The following is a 21,023-nucleotide window of genomic DNA, read 5'->3' on the forward strand; positions in this document are numbered from 1 at the left end:
TTAAAAATCTGAATTAATTAAAGCTGGATTTCACATACTTTATCTACCTACTTGGTTGCTGTATTTACCTGTGCCTTTGCATTTCCCACTCTCTGATTCTTCATGTCCATGTTTTACCACTATATTTCTGCAAGATTTTCATACATTGCTTGTTCTGGTGCCTAGTATCACTCAGTGCCCACTCATTTCCTCACGGCTTCTCTCTTACTCTTCCTTCAAGATTCTCTTCCTTTCTCTCTCTCATTTTCTTCTGCATGTCTTCCAATACCTCTGCATGGTTCTAAAATGTGTTCCTTCACTGATCTACTCAATAACAAACTACCTCTTCTAAGGCTTAGGCTAGCCTATGTGGCAAGATAGAAGACAACATGGGCTAGGTACCATATCAAATAGGAAGCAGATTTTGGAAAGACACTGTGACACAGTCTGTGGGGTTAGGGATCAGGCCAAGAAGTACTGAAAAACTGGAGAAAACGGAAGTTGGTTTTGACACATGGGAGAGTAGCAGGCAAAGAGGATAGCAGAGAGCTTGGCCGATGATAGAATGTGGGTATATTGAAGAATACTTGTGCGATGAAGAAAGGAGGCTAGAGTGTGGAAGCTTTGTTTGGGTGGGAAGTACATCCTGGGGAAATGAATTGGTGTCTGAGGTTTTTTGTGAAATTGGGAAGCACTTGCAACAACCTTCAGCCAGAAGTGCCAAGTGGATGATCCATCTTGGCCTCATCCTGAGATCCCCAGCATTACAGATGCCAGTCTTCAGCCAAATAAATTCGCTGCGCATGAAATCAAGAAACGGTTGAAGGCACTGAATACTGCAAAGGCTCTGGGCCCTGACAACATCCCAACAATAGTAAAGAAGACTTGTGCTCCAGAACTAGCCACAGCCCTAGTCAAGCTGTTCCAGTACAGCTACAACACTGGCATCTACCCGACAATGTAAGAAATTATAGAATAGAATCATTACAGCACAGAAGGCAGCCATTTGGCCCATTGTGTCTGTGCTAAGGAGCAATTCACGTATTCCCCCGCCCTCTCCCCACATCCCTGCAAATTCCTCCTTCCCAGATTTGTTAAAGACCTAATAAAATGAGTGCTGCTGACAAGTTTAAAAGATGGTTATTTATGCCATAGAAAATGGCCTGTAACTTCCGCACTCTCTTGCATCGGATTTTGGGGGTACCCCAAAGTTGCACTGGGGAATCCCTCTGGGAAGTTCCCAGGTCAGGGTTTGCACGGCAATTGCCCAGAAGTGCACACTTCCTCTGGACAATTGCACTGCACTGGGAACCACCTGAAAATGTGATTTAAATCGCAATCTTCGGATGGTTCCGCCAGGGTAATACAATAGTTACCCAGGAAAATTTAGAAGAATTAAAACCTCTTCCAACATCTGAGTAACTATTGTAAAGACCCCACAGGACTCCTCCACATCCACACCTCTGACCCCAACCACTCCCCCCCCCACCCCACCCCCGGCCAATGGGACTCCCCCAATCACCCCCCTAAGCTCCAACACCCCTCACACCTCCCTCCTGAACTCCGACACCCCTAGACATCTGACTTCCATCCACCCCCTTTTGACCTCGGACAACTCCCAACAACTGCCCCTGACCTTGAACTCCGCCCCCCCCACACAGACCTCCGTACCTGACCTTGGAACCCCACCCCCCCCAACCCACCCTGGGCCCCAGACCCACACCGCCGCCCCCCACCCCCTCCTCCCCAAAACAATGACCCCCCCACCTCGGACCCCCTCAACTTCAGACCACTCCCCCCCCCCCCCCAACTTCGGACTGCCCCCCAACCTCAGACCCCCCGACCTCAGACGGCCCATCCCCGCACCCCTGACCCCCGTGGGACTTCCAACCGCTGCCACCCCGAACCTCCGACCGACACCTCCACCCTGACGTCCGAACCTCCCCGACCCCCCCACAGGCTTCCGATCGCCCTCCAACCCCTTTAAACCTACCTGCTTTACGGCAGCAAGTGCTGTAAAATAGGGGGCGTGGCCTCCTTGAATATGCTGGAGCTACACTTCGCTGGGGCCTGCAAGGAGTTCCAGCAAACAGAAGTGGCAACGTAGTTTTCAAATGCGTCCTTATTTCTTCCAATTTGTGTGGGCCAGCACTTTCCGACGCTAGTCGGAAGTTACAGTCCAGTATTTATCTCTGTAAGTGGAACTCATTAAACCACCTGCTAAAAATTATTGGTTCTAAATATTCTGAGTACATGCAAAAACAGGCAAGACTTGATTTGATTAAAATTGCCCTGGTATGTCCCATCCACAAATTCAATCCAGTCAATTATCACCCATCAGTCTGCTCTTGATCATCAGCAAAGTGATGGGAGGTGTCACCAACAGTGCTATCATGGGACACATACATGGAAAGAGCCTGCTCCTTGATGCTCAGTTTGGGTTCTACCGTGGCCAGTTGGTTCCTGACCTCATTACAGCATTGATCCAAGCATGAACCCAAGAGCTGAACTTGAAAGAGGAGGTGAGAGTGACTGCCCTCTACACAAGTCAGCATTTGACAAAGTGTGGCATCAAGGAGCCCAGGCAAAATTAAGTCAATATAATCAGAGGGAAAACACCCCACCTCTTGAAGTCATGCCTAGCATAAAGGTCATGGTTGCTGGAGGCCAATCACCTCAGTTCAGGACATTGCTGCAGGAGTTTCACAGGGTAGTGTCCTGGACCCAACCACCTTCAGCTGCTTCATCAATGACCTTCCCTCCTTCATAAGTCAAAAGCAGAGATTTTCACTTATGACTGCACAATGTTAAATACCATTTGCAACTCGTTAGATACTGAGGCAGTCTGTCCATATGCAGCATGACCTGGACAACATTCAGGCATGGGATGATAAGTGGTCAGTAACATTTGTGCCACACAAGTGCCAAGCAATGACAATATCCAAAAAGAAAGAATCTAACCCTTTCCCCTTGACATTCAATGGCATTATTATTATTGAATCCCCACTATCAACATTCTTGGCAGGGGGGTGTGTACCATTAACCAGAAACTGAACTGGCCAGTCACATAAATACTGTGGCTACAAGAGCAGGTCAGAGGTTGATGAGTGTGGTTCCAACAACACTCAAGAAGTTCATCCCAGAACAAAACAGTCTGACTGATTGGCCCTCCATTCACCATCTTAAATATTTACTTCTTCCACCACTGTCGCACACTAGCAACATCGTGTGGCATTTTCAAGATGCGCTGCAGCACTCACCAATGCTTCTTTGACAGCACCTTCCAAACCCACAACATCTAGCACATAGGAGGACAAGGGCAGCAGAAGCATAAGAACACCCCCAACAGCAAGTTCCCCTCCAAGCCATACACCATCCTGACTTGGAACTATGCTGCCATTCCTTCACTGTTGCTGGATCATAATCCAGCTGAACTGTATGTGGCCCTGCACAGATGGTTCAAGAAGGTGGTTCGCCACCACCTTCTCAAGGCTAATTAATGATAGGCAACAAATTCTGGCCTTACCAGCGACGCCCACACCCCATGAAGAATAAAAAAAATTCCACCTTAGAAGAATTCGTAGTTTGTCCGTATCAGGGGGCTTGAGGTTTGGGAGAGTGCAGGGGTTCAAGGCTTTGACAGCTAGGATGAGGACAGGAAGGAATGGGGTACAGCAGACATAAATAGTTACAGTTTGGGAGAAACAGAAGCTGCAGCACCAACCACAACCACAAGGAAACTAGAATCCACCACAGATCAGCACTGACAGCAGCAATTCAGTAGAGCAGTTTACCTGCCTAGGTATTACATCACCACCGATAAGGACATAGGTAATGGGGGAGGCGGTGGCAGGTGATAATGTGACTGGGCTAGTAATGCAAAGGCCCAGAGTAATGGCCTGGGGGCACAGGTTCAAATCCCACCACAGCAGCTGGTGGAATTTAGATTTGATCAATTAATAAACCTAGAATTAAATGCTAGTCTCCGTAACAGTGACCATGAAACCATTGTCGATTGTCGTAAAAACCCATCTGATTCAATAATGTTCTTTAGGGAAGGAAATCTGCTGTCCTTATCTGGTCTGGCTTACATGTGACTCCAGGTCCACAGTAATGTGGTTGACTCTTAATAGCCCTTTGAAATGGCCTAGCAAGCCATTCAATTCAAGGGCAAATAGGGATGGGCAGCAAAAGCTGGTCTTACCAACAACGCCAGCATCCCATGAAATAAATAAAGAAAAAAAACAATCGACTGTCCAAGGCCCATAGCTCTTTTGGCCGCCTCTCAAAGCATGTCTGACAAAACCATTCACTATATATCTCTACCAAAACTCAAGTATATGGAGCGGCTGTCATTGTAAAGATCAGAATCATGGGTTCCACACAGAAAGCAAATGCAACTGCTGGAGCGCTTCTATCAATACTGTCTTCAATCCATCTTGAATATCCGATGGCAAGACTACATCACAATGAAGCCCTTAGCCAATTTGCCCAAATTGAATTCATTCTCTTGCAACATCAATTGCACTGGACAGGACATGTGCCAAGCATGGAGGATTCCAGAATGCCAAGAACAGTGCTTTATGGTGAACCAAGCGAAACCGTGGCACATCTCGCAAATGCTTCAAAGAGAGGCTAAAAAGACAGCTCTCTCTGGCTGATGTTGACTAATGGGTGAGAGGGGAGACAGCTGATAGAGATACCTGGCACACAACAACCAGGAAAGTAATTTACAAGTCAAAACAAACAGATGCCAAGTTGCTGAAGAAAGGTGCAGACAACGGAAGGAATCTATTTATACCATTGTCGTTCAAAACCAGGAGTTCCTCTACCCCAACTGCTCAATCGCCTGCAAATCAAGAATTGGTCTCTTCAGTCACCAAAGGTCATGCCACCTACCAAAGAGACAAGCCTTCCCATGATCTTCGCCTGCGAAAACCTGCCATCATCATCATTAAAGTTTGGGATAAGAGAGGGAGAACTGTGGACAATGGCATCTAAGAGCACTCAAATGGAACTCTCACTCCTCAGTGCCCCTTTAGTCTCTGCAGTCTCTCTGTAAAATAAGAGAGAAGACAGGTTTCGTAAACATTAATGGAGAGAGATGCCTACGAGAGAGCTGAGTACTCCAGGTGAACATAGGGAGCAGCAAGATCTAAAAACAGGTGAGCATTGAAAGGTGTGGGTGAAATAAGATTGGAAGATGTTAAATACCAAATAAGCAGCAGCCCAGGACACAGGTTCTGCTTCTAAATATAACACAGGCCTTGAGTGTAAGCACAGATCTGGGAGTGCCAAGGCCAAGCAGACAGCCTAGGTGTGGCTGCATTGTCAGAAGTAGTGAATGTATGAAGAACAAGCAAGTGGTGCCAGAGTTATGAAGTTATGAAGCTGCTTACATGTAGGGGATGGGCCAGAGCTGTCAAAAGAAAATGAGTATGATAAATGTATGTCTGCTGCGTTTGCTGGGAGGGGTAAAATTCTTAAAGCTCTGCTGTAAAATATTTTGCTCTAATATTTTAAGACTCTCTTCAGTCATGGTTTGGTTATACAACATTTCCACCCTTGATGATAAAGATCAACAAAATATATTGAGGGAAAAATTGGATAAGGCCCATTTTTGGCACAGGGATTGTGTTGCACAAACTACTTATCCCTGTTCCCACTGAGGCAGGCAGAACACAAACTTTGTGCTGCCTTCTGATATAAATGATTCCAGGATGCAGCCCAGCATGAAACACGCTGCTGATTGGCTATGTGCTCAATAGACAGTCCAGCAGTTTGTGTGAATAACACAATGCACAACTAGCATGGACCTCTTAAAGGCAGTCTGCCCCTCTTATAGGGGAGCTGCGCTCAGCACACAGCAGCGAGTCATCGAGCAAGCTCTGGCTTCAGATGCCCTTCCTTTCCCCCTTTTAAGGCTGTGTCTGCTTGGTCCCTGAACCATATCCTCATAATTAATTACTATTTTGGCCAACAATTTTTGATTCCAATCCACCTGGGCCAGATCCCTTCTCAATTCACTAAAGTTAGCCCTCCTCTAGTTTAGTATTTTTACACTTGATTTCCATAACTGCTCTAAACCTGATGATATTATGATCACTTCTCCAAATACTCTCCCACTGAGGCATGCTTTACTGGCCTCCACTTAATTCCCTAGAAATATTTCTGCATCGCTTTCTCTCTCATTCGGCTGGAAATACACTCATCTCCACACTCATCTTCAGGAATTCCTCCCCCATTTGCCCTTTTATTAGGATAATTGAAATCCCCCATTATCAGTACTCTGCAATTCTTGCGTCTTTCTGTAATCTGCCTGCAAATTTGCTCCTCTTTTTCCTTACCACTAGTTGATGGCCCAGTAGCATAGCTCCTTTATTGTTCCTTAATTTTAGTCAAACAGACCCTGTCTTTAACCCCTCAACTATACTATCCTCTCCAGTGCTTTATCGGTTTCTTTGATCAATACTGCCATCTACCTCCTTTGATTCCTTCTCGCTTGTTCCCGAATACCTTGTAGTCAGGAATATTAATTCCCAATCATCCCCTTCCTTGAGCATTTCATGGTACTCACATTAAAGCTTTCTTGAAAATGATGCTGTGTTCTCCTTTTCCTGACACATCTGGAGAAATTAGCTATACTCACTTTCTTAGGCCAAACAATTCAATACATTAATTTAATTATGTTACTGTGAAATATGTACTACTATTATTTTACTTAAATCCTTATTTGGACATAAGATGCTGAAGATAAAAAATGGCAAATGAAAACATTTCCAGAAAAGCAATTTCTGGCACTTCAGATTGCTCAATCATAGGGAATCACACTTACATTGACAAACTCATTTTATTGGGGAACAGTTGACATAAAAGGACCAAAAGGGAATTTTCTCAGAGAAAATGTGAAGGTAGAAAAATATTCTTTAATAAGATAAAAATTCTGTTGTCATCGTCATAAATTCAGCTCTGCCTTTGAAGGTTTAGTGACGATGGTCAGCCCCGTAATCTGTCCGAGCATTTTTCTTTTATGGGCTTTGACTTGCATTGCTCTATATTTACTATGGTATTGCAGCCCTTTGGAATTTGGATCAAATTTCAAAGATAGCGTCTTTTACATGCTATCTTATGTTACAATATCTCTGAACAGACAAGGTAAAGTTTATTTGAATCTCAAGCTGCTTTATTCCACAGCAAGTTATGATCAGAGTTGCTTAATTCAGTTGGCATAATTAATATAACTTATAATAATACAAAAAATTTGCAATGCTACTGGAACTTCAGCGGATGTTCTCAATTTATATAGAATAATTCCTCTGCTTTCTGTCTAGCTCTTCCTTGCAGACCCTTTTGCTGCCTGCCCATTAGTGCAGTGCCCTATTGCCAATAACCTCATTACTGCCTATATTGAGTACTTAAAACCCCCTCAACTCTGTTTCAAAAAAAATCTGTCACTTCTGTAGACCAACAGCGATCAAGGTATTTTGATAAAAAGGAGAGCTGTCTTTTTCTGATGCATATGTTTGCACCACTTTGTTGGATAACGCAGGTTATTTATTCACACCGACTCATGCAACACTTTGTCTGATTGTGTAATTTGATCCAATCAATTGCAGAGTACTTCAATTCTCCATAATGTGCAATATAATTCAGTCATTGTCAGACATGCTACCAATTTCAAAGAATACACAGCCCTATACTACTAAGCTCAAAGTATGCACAGTGCTAACATTCCTGAGGCCAAAGAATGCACAGCAACACTACCAAGCTCAGAGGATGCAGAGTGATAACGCTACCAAGTTCAGAGAATGGCCAGAGCTGACACAGCAGAATGCAGCCAATGTCCAGCGCTGACACTATTGTTTCAGAGAATTAAGAGCGCTAATACTGGCAGATTTAAAGAATGTACAGCACTAACACTATTAATTACAAATAGGAAGGGTTTCAACAGGAAGATGAAAATTTTAAAATCAATGTGTTGTGCATAAGGAACCAATATCAGTAGTGAATACAGAGGTGATGGGAAAACTTGATTTGGTGTGATTTAGAGTAAATGTAGCAGAGTTTTAGATGAGCTCCAGTTTTTTTTATTCATTCACGGATGTGGGCTTCACTGGCTGGGCAAACATTTATTGCCCATCCCTAGTTGCCCTTCAGAAGGTGATGGTGAGCTGCCTTCTTGAACTGCTGCAGTCCATGTGGTGTAGCACACTCACAGTGCTGTTAGAAAGGGAGTTCCAGGATTTTGACCCAGCGACAGTGAAGGAACGGCGATATATTTCCAAGTCAGGGTGGTGAGTGACTTGGAGGGGAACTTCCAGGTGGTTGTGTTCCTATCTATCTGCTGCCCTTGTCCTTCTAGATGGTAGTGGTCATGGGCTTGGAAGGAGCTGTTGAAGGAGCCTTGGTGAATTCCTGCAGTGCATCTTGTAGATAGTACACACTGCTGCTACTGTGTATCGGAGTTGGTGAATGTTTGTGGATGTGGTGCCAATCAAGCAGGCTGCTTTGTCCTTGACGGTGTCAAGCTTCTTGAGTGTTATAGGAGCTGCATTCATCCAGGAAAGTGAGGAGTCAGGTGAGTTACTCGTCGCACGATTCCTAGCCTCTGACCAGCTCTTGTAGCCACAGTATTTATGTGGCTAGTCTAGTTCAGTTTCTAGTCAATGGCAACCCCCAGGATGTTGATAGTGGGGGATTCAGTGATGGTAATGCCGTTGAACGTCAAGGGGCGATAGTTGGATTCTCTCTTGTTGGAGATGGTCATTGCCTGACACTTGTGTGGCACAAACGTTATTTGCCAATTGTCAGCCCAAGCCTGGATGTTGTCCAGGTTTTCCTGCATTTGGATATGGACTGCTTTAGTGTTTGAGGAGTCGTGAATGGTGCCAAACATTGTGCAATCATCAGCGAACATCCCTACTTCTGACCTTATGATGGAAGGAAAGTCATTGATGAAGCAGCTGAAGATAGTTGGGCCGAGGACACTACCCTGTAGAACTCCTGCAGTGATGTCCTGGAGCTGTGACTGACCTCCAACAACCACAACCATTTTCCTTTGTGCTAGGTATGACTCCAACTAGCGGGGAGTTTTCCCCCTATTCCCATTGACTCCAGTTTTGTTAGGGCTCCTTGATGCCACACTCGGTCAAATGCAGTCTTGATGTCAAGGGCAGTCAGTGTCACCTCACCTCGGGTGCTCTGCTCTTTTGTCCATGTTTGAAACAAGGCTGTAATGAGGTCAGGAGCTGAATGGCCCTGGCTGAATCCAAACTAGGCATCAGTGAGCAGGTTATTGCTAAGAAAGTGCTGCTTTATAGCACTGTTGATGACCCCTTCCATTACTTTACTGATGGTCGAGAGTAGACTGATGGGATGGTAATTGGCTGGGTTGGATTTGTCCTGCTTTTCGTGTACAGGGCATACCTGGGCAATTTTCCACATAGCCGGACAGATGCTAGTGTTGTAGCTGTGCTGGAACAACTTAACTAGGGGCACGGCAAATTCTGGAGCACAAGTCTTCAGTACTATTGCCGGAATATTGTCAGGGCCCATAGCCTTTGCAGTATCCAGTGCCTTCAGCTTGATATCACGTGGATTGAATCTAATTGGTTGAGGACTGTGATGTTGGGGACCTATGGAGCAGGTCGAGATGGATCATCGACTCGGCACTTCTAGCTGAAGATTGTAGCAAGTGCTTCAGCCTTATCTTTTGCACTGATGTGCTGGGCTCCTCCATCATTGAGGATGGGCATATTTGTGGAGCCTCCTCCACCAGTGACTTGTTTAATTGTCCACCACCATTCACCACTGGATGTGGCAGGACTGCAGAGCTTAGATCTGATCCGTTAGTTGTGGGATCACTTAGTTCTATCTATCACTTGTTACTTACGCTGTTTGGCATGCAAGTAGTCCTGTGTTATAGCTTCACCAGGTTGACACCTTATTTTTTAGGTATGCCTGGTGTTGCTCCTGGCATGCCCTCCTGCACTCTTCATTGAACCAGGGTTGAGCTCCTGGCTTGATGGTAATGATAAAGGGGGGATATGCCAGGCCATGAGGTTACAGATTATGTTGGAGTACAATTCTACTGCTGCTGATAGCTCACAGTGCCTCATGGGTACCCAGAGTTGAGTTGCTAGATCTGTTTGAAATCTATCCCATTTAACACGGCTGTAGTGCCACACAACATGATGGAGGGTATCCTCAATGTGAAGGCGGGACTTCATCTCCACAATGACTGTGCGGTGGTTGCTCCTACCGATACTGTCATGGATAGATGCATCTGCAGCAAGCAGGTTGGTGAGGATGAGGTCAAGTATGTTTTCCCCTCTTGTTGGTTCCCTCGCCACCTTCTACAGACTCAGTCTAGCAGCTATGTAATTTAAGACTCAGCCAGCTTGATCAGTAGTGGTGCTACCGAGACATTGAAGTCCCCTACCTTGCCACCCTCAGTGCTTCCTCCAAGTGGTGTTCAACATGGAGGAGTGCTGATTCATCAGCTGAGGGAAGGTTGTATGTGGTAATCAGGAGGTTTCCTTGCCCATGTTTGGCCTGATGCCATGAGACTTAATGGGGTCCGGAGTCAATGTTGAGGACTCCTAGGGCAACTCCCTCCCGACTGTATACCACTGTGCCGTCACCTCTGCCAGGGTTGGTGATGACATTATCTGTAAGATATGATTCCATGAGGATGACTATGTCAGGCTGATGCTTGACTAGTCTGTGAGACAGCTCTCCTAATTTTGGCACTAGTCCCCAGATATTAGGAAGTAGGACTTTGCAGGGATGTATCCGGTGCCTTGGTCAGTGCCAGGTGGTCCATCCGGTTTCAGTCCTTTTTTGTGGCAGCTTTGTAGCGGTTTGACACAACTGAATAGCTTGTTAGGCCATTTCAGAGAGCATTTAAGAGTCAACCATATTGCTGTGGGTCCAGAGTCACATGTAGGCCAGACCAGGTAAGGACAGCAGATTTCTTCCCTAAAAGGCATTAGTGAACCAGATGCGTTTTTACACCAATCAATGGTTATCATTAGACTTTTAATTCCAGATTTTTATTGAATTCAAATTCTGCCATCTGCCGTGGCAGGATTTGAACCTGGGTCCCCAGAGCATTAACCTGGGTCTCTGGATTACTAGTCCAGCGACAATACCTCTATGCCATTGCCATCTTTATTAAGGGAGGAAGAAGGGGGCTAGGCAGGAGAGTATTGGAATACTAGTCGCCCAACCTCGGACGGCCCGCTTCTACCTCCTACCCAAAATCCACAAACAGAACTGTCCTGGCAGACCGATCGTGTCAGCCTGTTCCTGCCCCACGGAACTCATTTCTCATTATCTTGACTCCCTTCTCTCTCCCCTTGTCCAGTCCCTTACCACCTACATCCGTGATTCCTCTGACACCTTACGTCACATCAACAATTTCCAGTTCCCTGGCCCCAACCGCTTCCTCTTCACCATGGATGTCCAATCCCTCTACACCTCCATCCCCCACCAGGATGGTCTGAGGGCCCTTAGCTTCTTCCTTGAACAGAAGCCCCAACAATCCCCATCCACCACTACTCTCCTCCGTCTGGCTGAACTTGTTCTCACACTGAACAATTTCTCCTTTAACTCCTCTCACTTCCTCCAAATAAAAGGTGTGCCTATGGGTACCCGCATGGGCCCCAGCTATGCCTGTCTCTTTATGGGGTATGTGGAACATTCCTTGTTCCAGTCCTACTCCGGCCCCCTCCCACAACTCTTTCTCCGGTACATCGATGATTACTTCGGTGCTGCTTCATGCTCTCGTCGGGACCTGGAAAAATTTATTAATTTTGCTTCCAATCTCCACCCCTCCATCATTTTCACATGGTCCATCTCTGACACTTCTCTTCCCTTCCTTGACCTCTCTGTCTCAATTTCTGATGATAGACTGTCCACCAATATCCATTACAAGCCTACCGACTCCCACAGCTACCTCGACTACAGCTCCTCACACCCTGCTTCCTGTAAAGACTCCATCCCATTCTCTCAGTTCCTTCGCCTCCGTCGCATCTGTTCTGATGACGCTACCTTCAAAAACAGCTCCTCTGACATGTCCTCCTTCTTCCTTAACCGAGGTTTTCCATCCACGGTCGTTGACAGGGCCCTCAACCGTGTCAGGCCCATATCCCGCGCATCCTCCCTCACGCCTTCTCCTCCTTCCCAGAAACATGATAGGGTCCCCCTTGTCCTCACTTATCACCCCACCAGCCTCCGCATTCAAAGGATCATCCTCCGCCATTTCCGTCAACTCCAGCACGATGCCACCACCAAACACATCTTCCCTTCACCCCCCCGACGGCATTCTGTAGGGATCGTTCCCTCCGGGACACCCTGGTCCACTCCTCCATCATCCCCTACTCCTCAACCCCCACCTATGGCACCTCCCCATGCCCACGCAGAAGATGCAACACCTGCCCCTTCACTTCCTCTCTCCTCACCGTCCAAGGGCCCAAACACTCCTTTCAAGTGAAGCAGCATTTCACTTGCATTTCCCCTAACTTAGTCTACTGCATTCGTTGCTCCCAATGCGGTCTCCTCTACATTGGAGAGATCAAACACAAACTGGGCGACCGTTTTGCAGAACACCTGCGGTCTGTCCGCAAGAAAGACCCAAACCTCCCTGTCGCTTGCCATTTTAACACTCCACCCTGTTCTCTTGCCCACATGTCTGTCCTTGGCTTGCTGCATTGTTCCAGTGAAGCCCAACGCAAACTGGAGGAACAGCACCTCATCTTCCGACTAGGCACTTTACAGCCTTCCGGGCTGAATATTGAATTCAACAACTTTAGATCTTAAACTCCCCCTCCCCCCATCCCCACCCCGTTTCTCCCCCCGCCCCCTTTTTTTTTCAATAATTTATATAGATTCTTCTTTCCCCACCTATTTCCATTATTTTTAAATCTAAAACTAAAACCTTGTTAGTCTTTCCATCCCACCCCCACTAGAGCTGTACTTTGAGTGTCCTGTCTTCCATTCTCAATTAGCACTTTTCTTAGACAAATATCACCACCTTCAACACCTCTTTGATCCTTTTGTCTGTGACATCTTTTGATTATCTGCTCCTATCACTGCTTGCTTATCTCCACAATCACCACACCCTCAACTTCTCTCTCCCCCCCCCGCCACCCCCCCACCTTAAACCAGCTTATATTTCACCCCTCTCCTAACTATGCTTCAGTTCTGCCGAAGGGCCGTGAAGGCTCGAAACGTTAACTGATTTCTTCTCCACCGATGCTGCCAGACCTGCTGAGTTTTTCCAGGTAATTCTGTTTGAGTATTGGAATAGTTGAGTCTGGAGGTGAACAAGGCATGGATGAGGCCTGCAACTGTAGATGGGCTGAGGTGGACATTGTTGTAGAGGTGGAAGCAGATGGTCTTTATAAAAGGGGGGATAGAGGGTTGGAATCTCAGTTCAGTGCCAAATAGGTTGCTGAGACCCTCATAAAATGTGAGCGCATGGCAAAATCGGGATCTGTGTGTTAGCACAAAGCTCGCAAACCAGAAGTTCTTATTCCCTGTCAATATTTACTCCTGTCATTTTCCTGATACACAAACAAAATAGCAATTCACTAATTGTTTACTCGACTTTTAATCTGCATATTAACCACCTTCTGCATTGATGCTATTTTTTAAATTAGGATGCATTTACTTTTATATCCCAGTAATAAATCAGCCCCTTCCTGAGGAAAAACAGGTCAAAATTCAGAAGAACAGCCATCAATTCTATTATTTAGCCTTCAAAAAGAGAGCAGAATAGCCTTATATTTAATTTTACTGTTATATATAATGAATATTCCCTCTGTGCAACATTCATAACTGAATTATAAGTTGTTTTATGAACAGGCTAGCAATTTTCTCATGGAGCACAGATGAAATATTCCTCTATAATAATTTATTACATTGAAAAATAGACCATATTTAAAGCTTACATCATATAATCAAATCAGTTATTGTGGAACTTCATAATAATAGATCCTAATATAGAATCTGCTGCTTTACCTCTTCCTTTTTTGAAGGTGTTGGCACAGTAATGAGCTTAATATTGTGCAGATAGTTCTGATGTTGTCTTTTCCAGTCTTCACAATCATAAATCATGCTGGCGATATCTTCAAATATTGTCGCACCAAACTCCAGCTGACAATAAAGAAATAACATCGTTTTCAGAAACATGTTCAGGAGATGCAGTAGGACATGCTAACAAAATGCCACTTCACAACTCTGATAGTTTAGAAAATTAAATCTCACACTGTAACAGACAATATTTTGAGAGATTAGTCAAAAGCTTTCCTGGCCAGTCTCCTATCTTCCATCCTTCATAAACTTGAGCTCATCGAAAACGTTGCTGCCCTCACATTGTGAAAATCCCCCAAAGTGTTTTACAGATCACAAAATTAAATGAACACTGAAGAGGAGAAAAGAACAGGTTGTCCGCAGTCAAATTGATGTTGGTGTATTTTTTAAAGCAGGGAGAGAGAAGATAATAAAACTGAAATTGCTGGAAATATTCAGCAGGGCTGGTAGTATCTGTGGAGAGAGGATAGGCTTAATGGCCAGAATTTTACCAGTCCTTTGGTGACGGGCTGGAAGGTGGGAAGACTTGCAAAATGGTGTGGGAAGGTGGAGGGGTGTGCCCCATGTCTTCCCACCACCCTGAAGTTTTGTCAGCGATGGGAAAGTAGGCAGATTTGTTGTCTGTCAGGAGCACAATTGCACTACGTATGTGGCCAATTAAAGGCCACTTTCTGCTTCCGTGGGCATTTTGCCGACATCGAAGCGAGGTGGGGGGAGAACCTACTACTGTGCGGGGGAAGATTGCCCAGTAAAATCAGGCAGACTCCCAGCAGACTCCAGGAAGGAATAGCCCTCCATTTTGAGCACTCCATGGTACACGGAGGGTCACCTCAGGCAGCAATAGATACCACCACAGCAACTGCGCCATCTGTGTACCATGAACCCACCCTCCCCCCATTCAGCAGGACCTGCCTGCCTTGCCTTGGTATCCTCCAAGCCCCACTGATTCCTCTTTGGGGGTTCCTGGCCACTGAAGCGCCCTCTCCTGGCAGCTGCAGCCTAAGCAATGGTCACCACTACTGGTGGCACTGCTAAGTCTGCTGAGCTACCAGCCGTCTGATTGGGCAGGCAGTTCTTGGAGGTGGGCCTCCATTCTTATTTAGTCGGCAACTCTGGCAGCAGCAACTTAATTAGCCAATTACGGTAATATTCTTCAGTGGGTCCCACTGCTGGTCGAAGTGAGGTCACCTACTGTCTTAGGGACTTATACGATTCCTGTAAATTTCCCCTGCTAGAGAGATCTCGCCAAATGAACCTGAAGCTGAACAAGAAACTGCAACTGAAGATGACTGAAGTCAAGTAAATAGGCCATGTACAGGAAGCAAAAGAATTACAGTAATTGGCTAATTAAGTTGCTGCTGCCAGGGTTGCCGACTAAATAAGATTGGGGGCCCTGATCCTGATAAGGTGAGAGCTGTAGCAAAGATGCAGCAACCAACAGATGTGAAATGATTTGTTGGATTTGTGAACTACCTTGCCAAGTTCTTGTCCAATCTTTCATCAGAGTGTGAACCTCTACGTGAGCTCACTGCAAAGGATGTTCAGTGGTATTGGGGCACAGAACAAGAAGTAGCTTTCACTCGCATCAAACAACTAGTGACGACAATGCCAGTGCTGAGGTACTATGACATTAGCAATGAAGTCACCCTGGAGTGTGGTGCCAGCAAGACAGAGCTTGGAGCAACGCTCATGCAGCAAAGACAGCTCGTTGCATTCGCATCCAGAGCATTAATGTAAACTGAACAACGCTACACACAGATTGAGAAAGAGTGCCTGGCTATTGTCTTTGCTTGTGAGCATTTTAATCAGCACATATTTGGGACAGACAAGGTGACAGCAGAATATGACCACAAGCCACTACAAAGCATCTTTCTCTAACTGCTTCTATCCACTCCAAAGCATCTGCAAAGCACGTTACATTGTTTGCAGAGATATCATTTGGAAGTGAAGTACAAACAGGGGAAGCAGATATACATTGCTGACATGCTGTCAAGAGCTGCACTGCCTTTGAAGAAAGTTGATGATGCTCGTACAGTTTGCAAAATCTTCCAGATTCAATGTGAAGCAAAAGCACGACATGCTCTAGAAGTCATCAACCTAACATACGCATTGAATCGCACAGACAAGGGTCCTGCTCAGATCAAGCAAACTACACAATGAGATGAAACTCTTCAAGTGCTGCAGAATGAAAGGGTGATGAAAGGGTGTCCTGAAATCATCAAGAAGATACCTATTACTATATGAGACTATTGGGCATACAGAGATTAAATGATTGTCCAAGATGGCATCTTATACAAAGGAACTAGAATCATTATCCCTAAGGATATGGGAAAAGAGATACTGAAGCACATCCATGCAAGCCATCAAGGAATTGAGTTTAGTCTGAGGAAGGCAAAAGAGGTGCTCTACTGGCTAAACATGAGCACTGAAATCGAGGACCATATCAGCCAATATAATGCTTGTAATGAACATCAAGCTAAGCAAGCTAAAGAGCCACTCATGACAAACCAGGCAGACCATGGATGAAGCTTGGAGTAGACCTCTTCTTTCTCACTGAAACAGATTAACTTGTCACAGTAGACTACTATTCAGGCAACTGAGAGTTAGACAAGCTGATGTCAATGACTACCAGTAAGATTGTAGAATGCCTGAAAGCACACTTCAGTTGTTATGGCATTCCTGACATTGTGATGAGTGACAGTGGCTCTCAGTTCACAAATGAAGAATTCAGGTGCTTTGTAAATGATTGGGAAATTTAGCACTACACATCGTCTCCACACTATCCCAGTCAAATGTAAAGGCTGAGGGAGCAGTGAAAAATGTGAAAGGAAATCATTTAAAAAATCATGCAGATCCAGCACAGACGTGTACAAGGCAACCCTAGAGCACAGAAGCATACCCAGAGAAGGCATGAAAAGTAGTCCAGTCAGCGACTAAAAAAACCAACCTCCATACACTATCATTTGCAGTTGCAAGTCATGGACGTATGAGGTCTACAATGAAAGCCACACATGTACAGAAAACTATTCTTCCCATAGCTTAAAAACTACTGAAGCCAGTTGTAGCAACAGGAATGAGTTACAAAATCAAAGTGAAACAACAGCAAGCCAAATTTCACTTTGAAAAAGTTGCCAAATCATTATCAGAGTCAAGAGTTGGAGAGCTGGTCAGAATTCAAACATTCAGCACTCTCAACAAAAGTCAGCCCATTTGATTCCTGTGTAGAAAAGTTGTCATCTTGATTGTGCACAATGAAAATGAATGATCAGATATATTGTCGTAACTGCAGACATATATGTGCAACCGGAGAAGCTGCTCCTTCACAGCAGACAGCTGATGAGGAAGATGTGATTTCACCAACCGCATGAGGAACTGAAGGAACTGAACAACCATCAGTCTCAGAGGTTAACCCATTCCCCAATAAAGGTAATGGATTAGCAGCAACAATTCCCACAACAGCAACACTCGCCACGGCGACAACATTCCCCGGAGAGACAATATCACCCAAAGAATGAGCAGACACCAGGCAATTGGCCAATAACAATCCACACCTGTACCACTAGAAGACGTGAACACTCAGGTTTGTGTCTGCAATATGTGTGCAGGGGCAGAAGAAAGTCGGGGGAGAAGGTGGTGTAGTGGTAATATCACTGAACTAGTAATCCAGAGGTCCGTGCTAATACTCCCACCACAGCAGCTGAACTAAAATTCAATCAATAAATCTGGAATATAAAGCTAGTCTCAGTAACGGTGACCATAACAACTATCATCAATTGCTGTAAAAGCCTATCTGGTTCACTAATGTCCTTTAGGGAAGGAAATCTGCCATCCTTACCTGATCTGACCTACATGTGACTCCAGACCAACAACCCTCTGCAATGGTCCAGCAAGCCACTCAGTTCGAGGGCAATCAGGGATGGGCAACAAATGCTGGCCTCACCAGCCCCTCCCATGAAAAAATAAAGAAATGGGACAGACTAGAATGAATAGTTTTCTGTACGTGTGGTTTTCATCGTAGACCGCTTATGTCCATGACTTGCAACTGCAAATGATAGTGTATGGAGGTTTGTTTTTTTTTATGAAGAGGGGGATTTTTGAAGAAGTGCTTTTGTGTACTCTGGCTTGCCATGTTCATGTGACTTCTGATATCATCCTTTGTGCACAAAGGCTTGAGAGCAGAAGCCAGTTCATCCACCACTTGGAACATGTTAGTTATGACTCCAGCTAATGGGCAGTGTCCCACTGATTTCCATCAACTTCAATTTTACTAGGACCCCTTAATGCCACACCCTGTCAAATGCTGCTTTGATGTCAAGGGCAGTCACTCTCACTTCACCTCTAGAATTTAGCTCCTTTGGCTGTGTTTGGGCCAAATCTGCAATAATATTTGGAACCAAGTGCCCTTGGCAGAATCCAACTGAGCATTGGTGAGCAGGTTATGGTTGAGTAAGTGTCGCTTGATAGCCCTGTCAGTGACGCCTTGCATTACTTTGCCGGTAACTGAGAGTGGGCTGATCGGACAGTAATTGGTTGAATTGAATGTATTCTGCTTTTTGTGGATAGGACATAGCTGAGCTATTTTCCACTTTGTTGGGTAGATGCTAGAGTTGTAACTGTACTGGAATAGCTTGGCTAAAGGCACAGTTAGTTCTGCAGCACAAGTCTTTGCTGTATCCAGTGTGCTCAGCAGTTTCTTGATATCTCTTGTAGTGAATAAAATTGGCTGGACTGTCATCTGTGATGGTGGAGACCTCAGGAGATCGATCTTACACTCAGCACTTCTGGCTGGAGATGGCTACAAGTGCTTCAGCATTGTCTTTTGCACTCATGCTAGGTTCTGCCATAATTTAGAATAGCGATGTTCAGAGAGCCTCCTCCTTGCGTAAGTTGTTTAATTGTCTACCACTATTCCTGCGGCAGGATTGTAGGGCTTTCATCTGATTCATTGGATTACCAGCTCCTTTTTCCACCATACACTTTCTCGTTTAATCACTCCTGGCTTACACTTTATCATAGACCTATCCTTCTGTTCTTTCTTCCCCTTTCTGCTTTCCCTGCCTCTGTGCTTGCTTAACATCTATAACATTTTCCAGTTCTGATGAAAGGTCTGAAATGATAATTCTGTTTCTATCTCCACAGATGTTGCTTGACCTACTGAATAGTTCTAGCATTTTCTGATTATAATTCAGATATCCAGCATCTGCAGTGCGTTGCCTTTTTTTACTATTTTAATTTGTTGAAGGCATCCTCTTATTAATCTAAAAATGGATTTTCTGTATGGATTTTAAGGAAATGTTTGCCAGGGTACAACATAAAAGTCTCGTTTAACAAAATTGAGGCTAATTGAATAGGAGGGTCAGTGTACAATTGGATAAAAAATTAGCTCAAGGATTGAAAGCAGCAAGAGATGGTAGATATGGTAGATGGTTGTTTTTCAGACTGGAGGATTGAAAGCAGTGGTGTTCCCCAAGGGTCAGCACTAGGACCACTGCCATTTTTGCTATATATAAATGATTTGGATCTTGGAATATGGAGCCAAATTTCAAATTGCCAATGGTATCAAACTAGGAGGACAGGCAAACAGTGAGGATGATACAAGTTGCCTGCAACAGGGCATAGATAGGCTAAGAGAATGAAAAGACAAGTGGCAAATGAAATTTAACACAGAGAAATGTGAGGTGATGCATTCTGGCAGAAGAGATAGGGAGAGGCAAGATAGACTTAACGGCACAGTTCTAAAGAGAGTGCAGGAACAGAGGGACCCCTGGGGGTGCATGTGCATGAATCTTTGAAGATGACAGGACATATTGAGAGAGTGGTTAGCAAAGTATATGAGATCTTGAGCTTCATAAATAGGGACATTGAGTTACAAAAGCAGGGAAGGTATGCTGAACTTTTATAAAGCTCTGGTTGGGCACTAACTAGAGTATTGCATCAGTTCTGGCAACCAACTTTAGGAAAAATGTGAAGGCCCTTGAGAAGGTGAAGTGGAGGTTTTACCAAAATGGCAACAGGGATGGGAGGTTTTAATTACAAGGTTAGGTTCGAAAAGCTGGAGTTGTTCTCCTTGAGGCAAAGAAAAGTGAGGGGAGATTTAAGATTTTGGGCAAGAGGTGCAGGAATGTTAGGAAGAACATTTTCATGCAGCAAGTGGTAATGACCTGAAACTCACTGTTGGCAAGGATGGCAGAAGCAGAAACATTCATCGACTTCAAAAAGAAATATGGGCACTTGAAGGAAATAATTTTGCAGGGCTTCAGGGATCATGTGGGGGTCTGAGACTGACTGGATTGCTCCATGGGGAGCTGGCATGGACTTGATGGGCTGAATGGCCTCCTTCTGTGCTGTAACTGACTATGGCAATCAGACTAATAAAGTTAAGTCTGAAGTTTTGGGTTGGTACTGACCTTCATATCATCATTGTCCCAGTCTTGTGGTAAGATGGCTTCCTTCACTGTATATTGGAGCCTGGCTATATCAAATAGTTTGGATCCTGATCTTCCACTACTCAGAACAGGCTCAAGGTACTTCCAAAAATTCTCCAGGCTCTTGTTGGCTTCCTCCTTTTGTTTTTTCTCTGTTTCAATAGCTGCAACCAGCGATAATTTTGAAAGCTATTTAATGGTTTACTTCAATAAAAATATTTTGACTGACTTCCATGATTGCCATGTTGTTACCAAAACAGTATACCAGAATTGAATATAAATGGAGCATAATTTTATAAACTGAGATTATGGACTGCAGAGATACAAATTTCAGGGATTCTAGAATCCAAAAGTGCCCATTCAGTAATATTTAGTGTTTCATTTCTTTGAATGCCTTTTATGATTAAGAGATAGTGGACTGATTCAGTGTGAGATGTGGAGGAATTGGGAAATCCTGGGGAGAAAAGAAGAAGCACTAATATGTCATGAATCATAAACCAGCCTGCAAATGACAAAAGTTTG

General features: G+C 44.7%; 1 protein-coding gene across 1 annotated transcript in view; it reads right to left on the reverse strand.

Annotated features, from left to right (window-relative positions):
• Nucleotides 1-21,023, reverse strand: part of spag17 (sperm associated antigen 17) — a 342,330-nt gene that overhangs the window by 281,247 nt on the left and 40,060 nt on the right. The window contains exons 10-11 of the mRNA XM_078559611.1: nt 20,484-20,665; nt 14,005-14,139 (exon numbers count right to left, since the gene is read on the reverse strand). Of these exons, the coding sequence (XP_078415737.1) occupies nt 14,005-14,139; nt 20,484-20,665 (317 nt within the window). The remainder of the gene's footprint in view (nt 1-14,004; nt 14,140-20,483; nt 20,666-21,023) is intronic.

Source organism: Cetorhinus maximus, chromosome 16, assembly GCF_964194155.1.
Source record: "Cetorhinus maximus chromosome 16, sCetMax3.hap1.1, whole genome shotgun sequence".
NCBI lineage: Eukaryota > Metazoa > Chordata > Chondrichthyes > Lamniformes > Cetorhinidae > Cetorhinus > Cetorhinus maximus.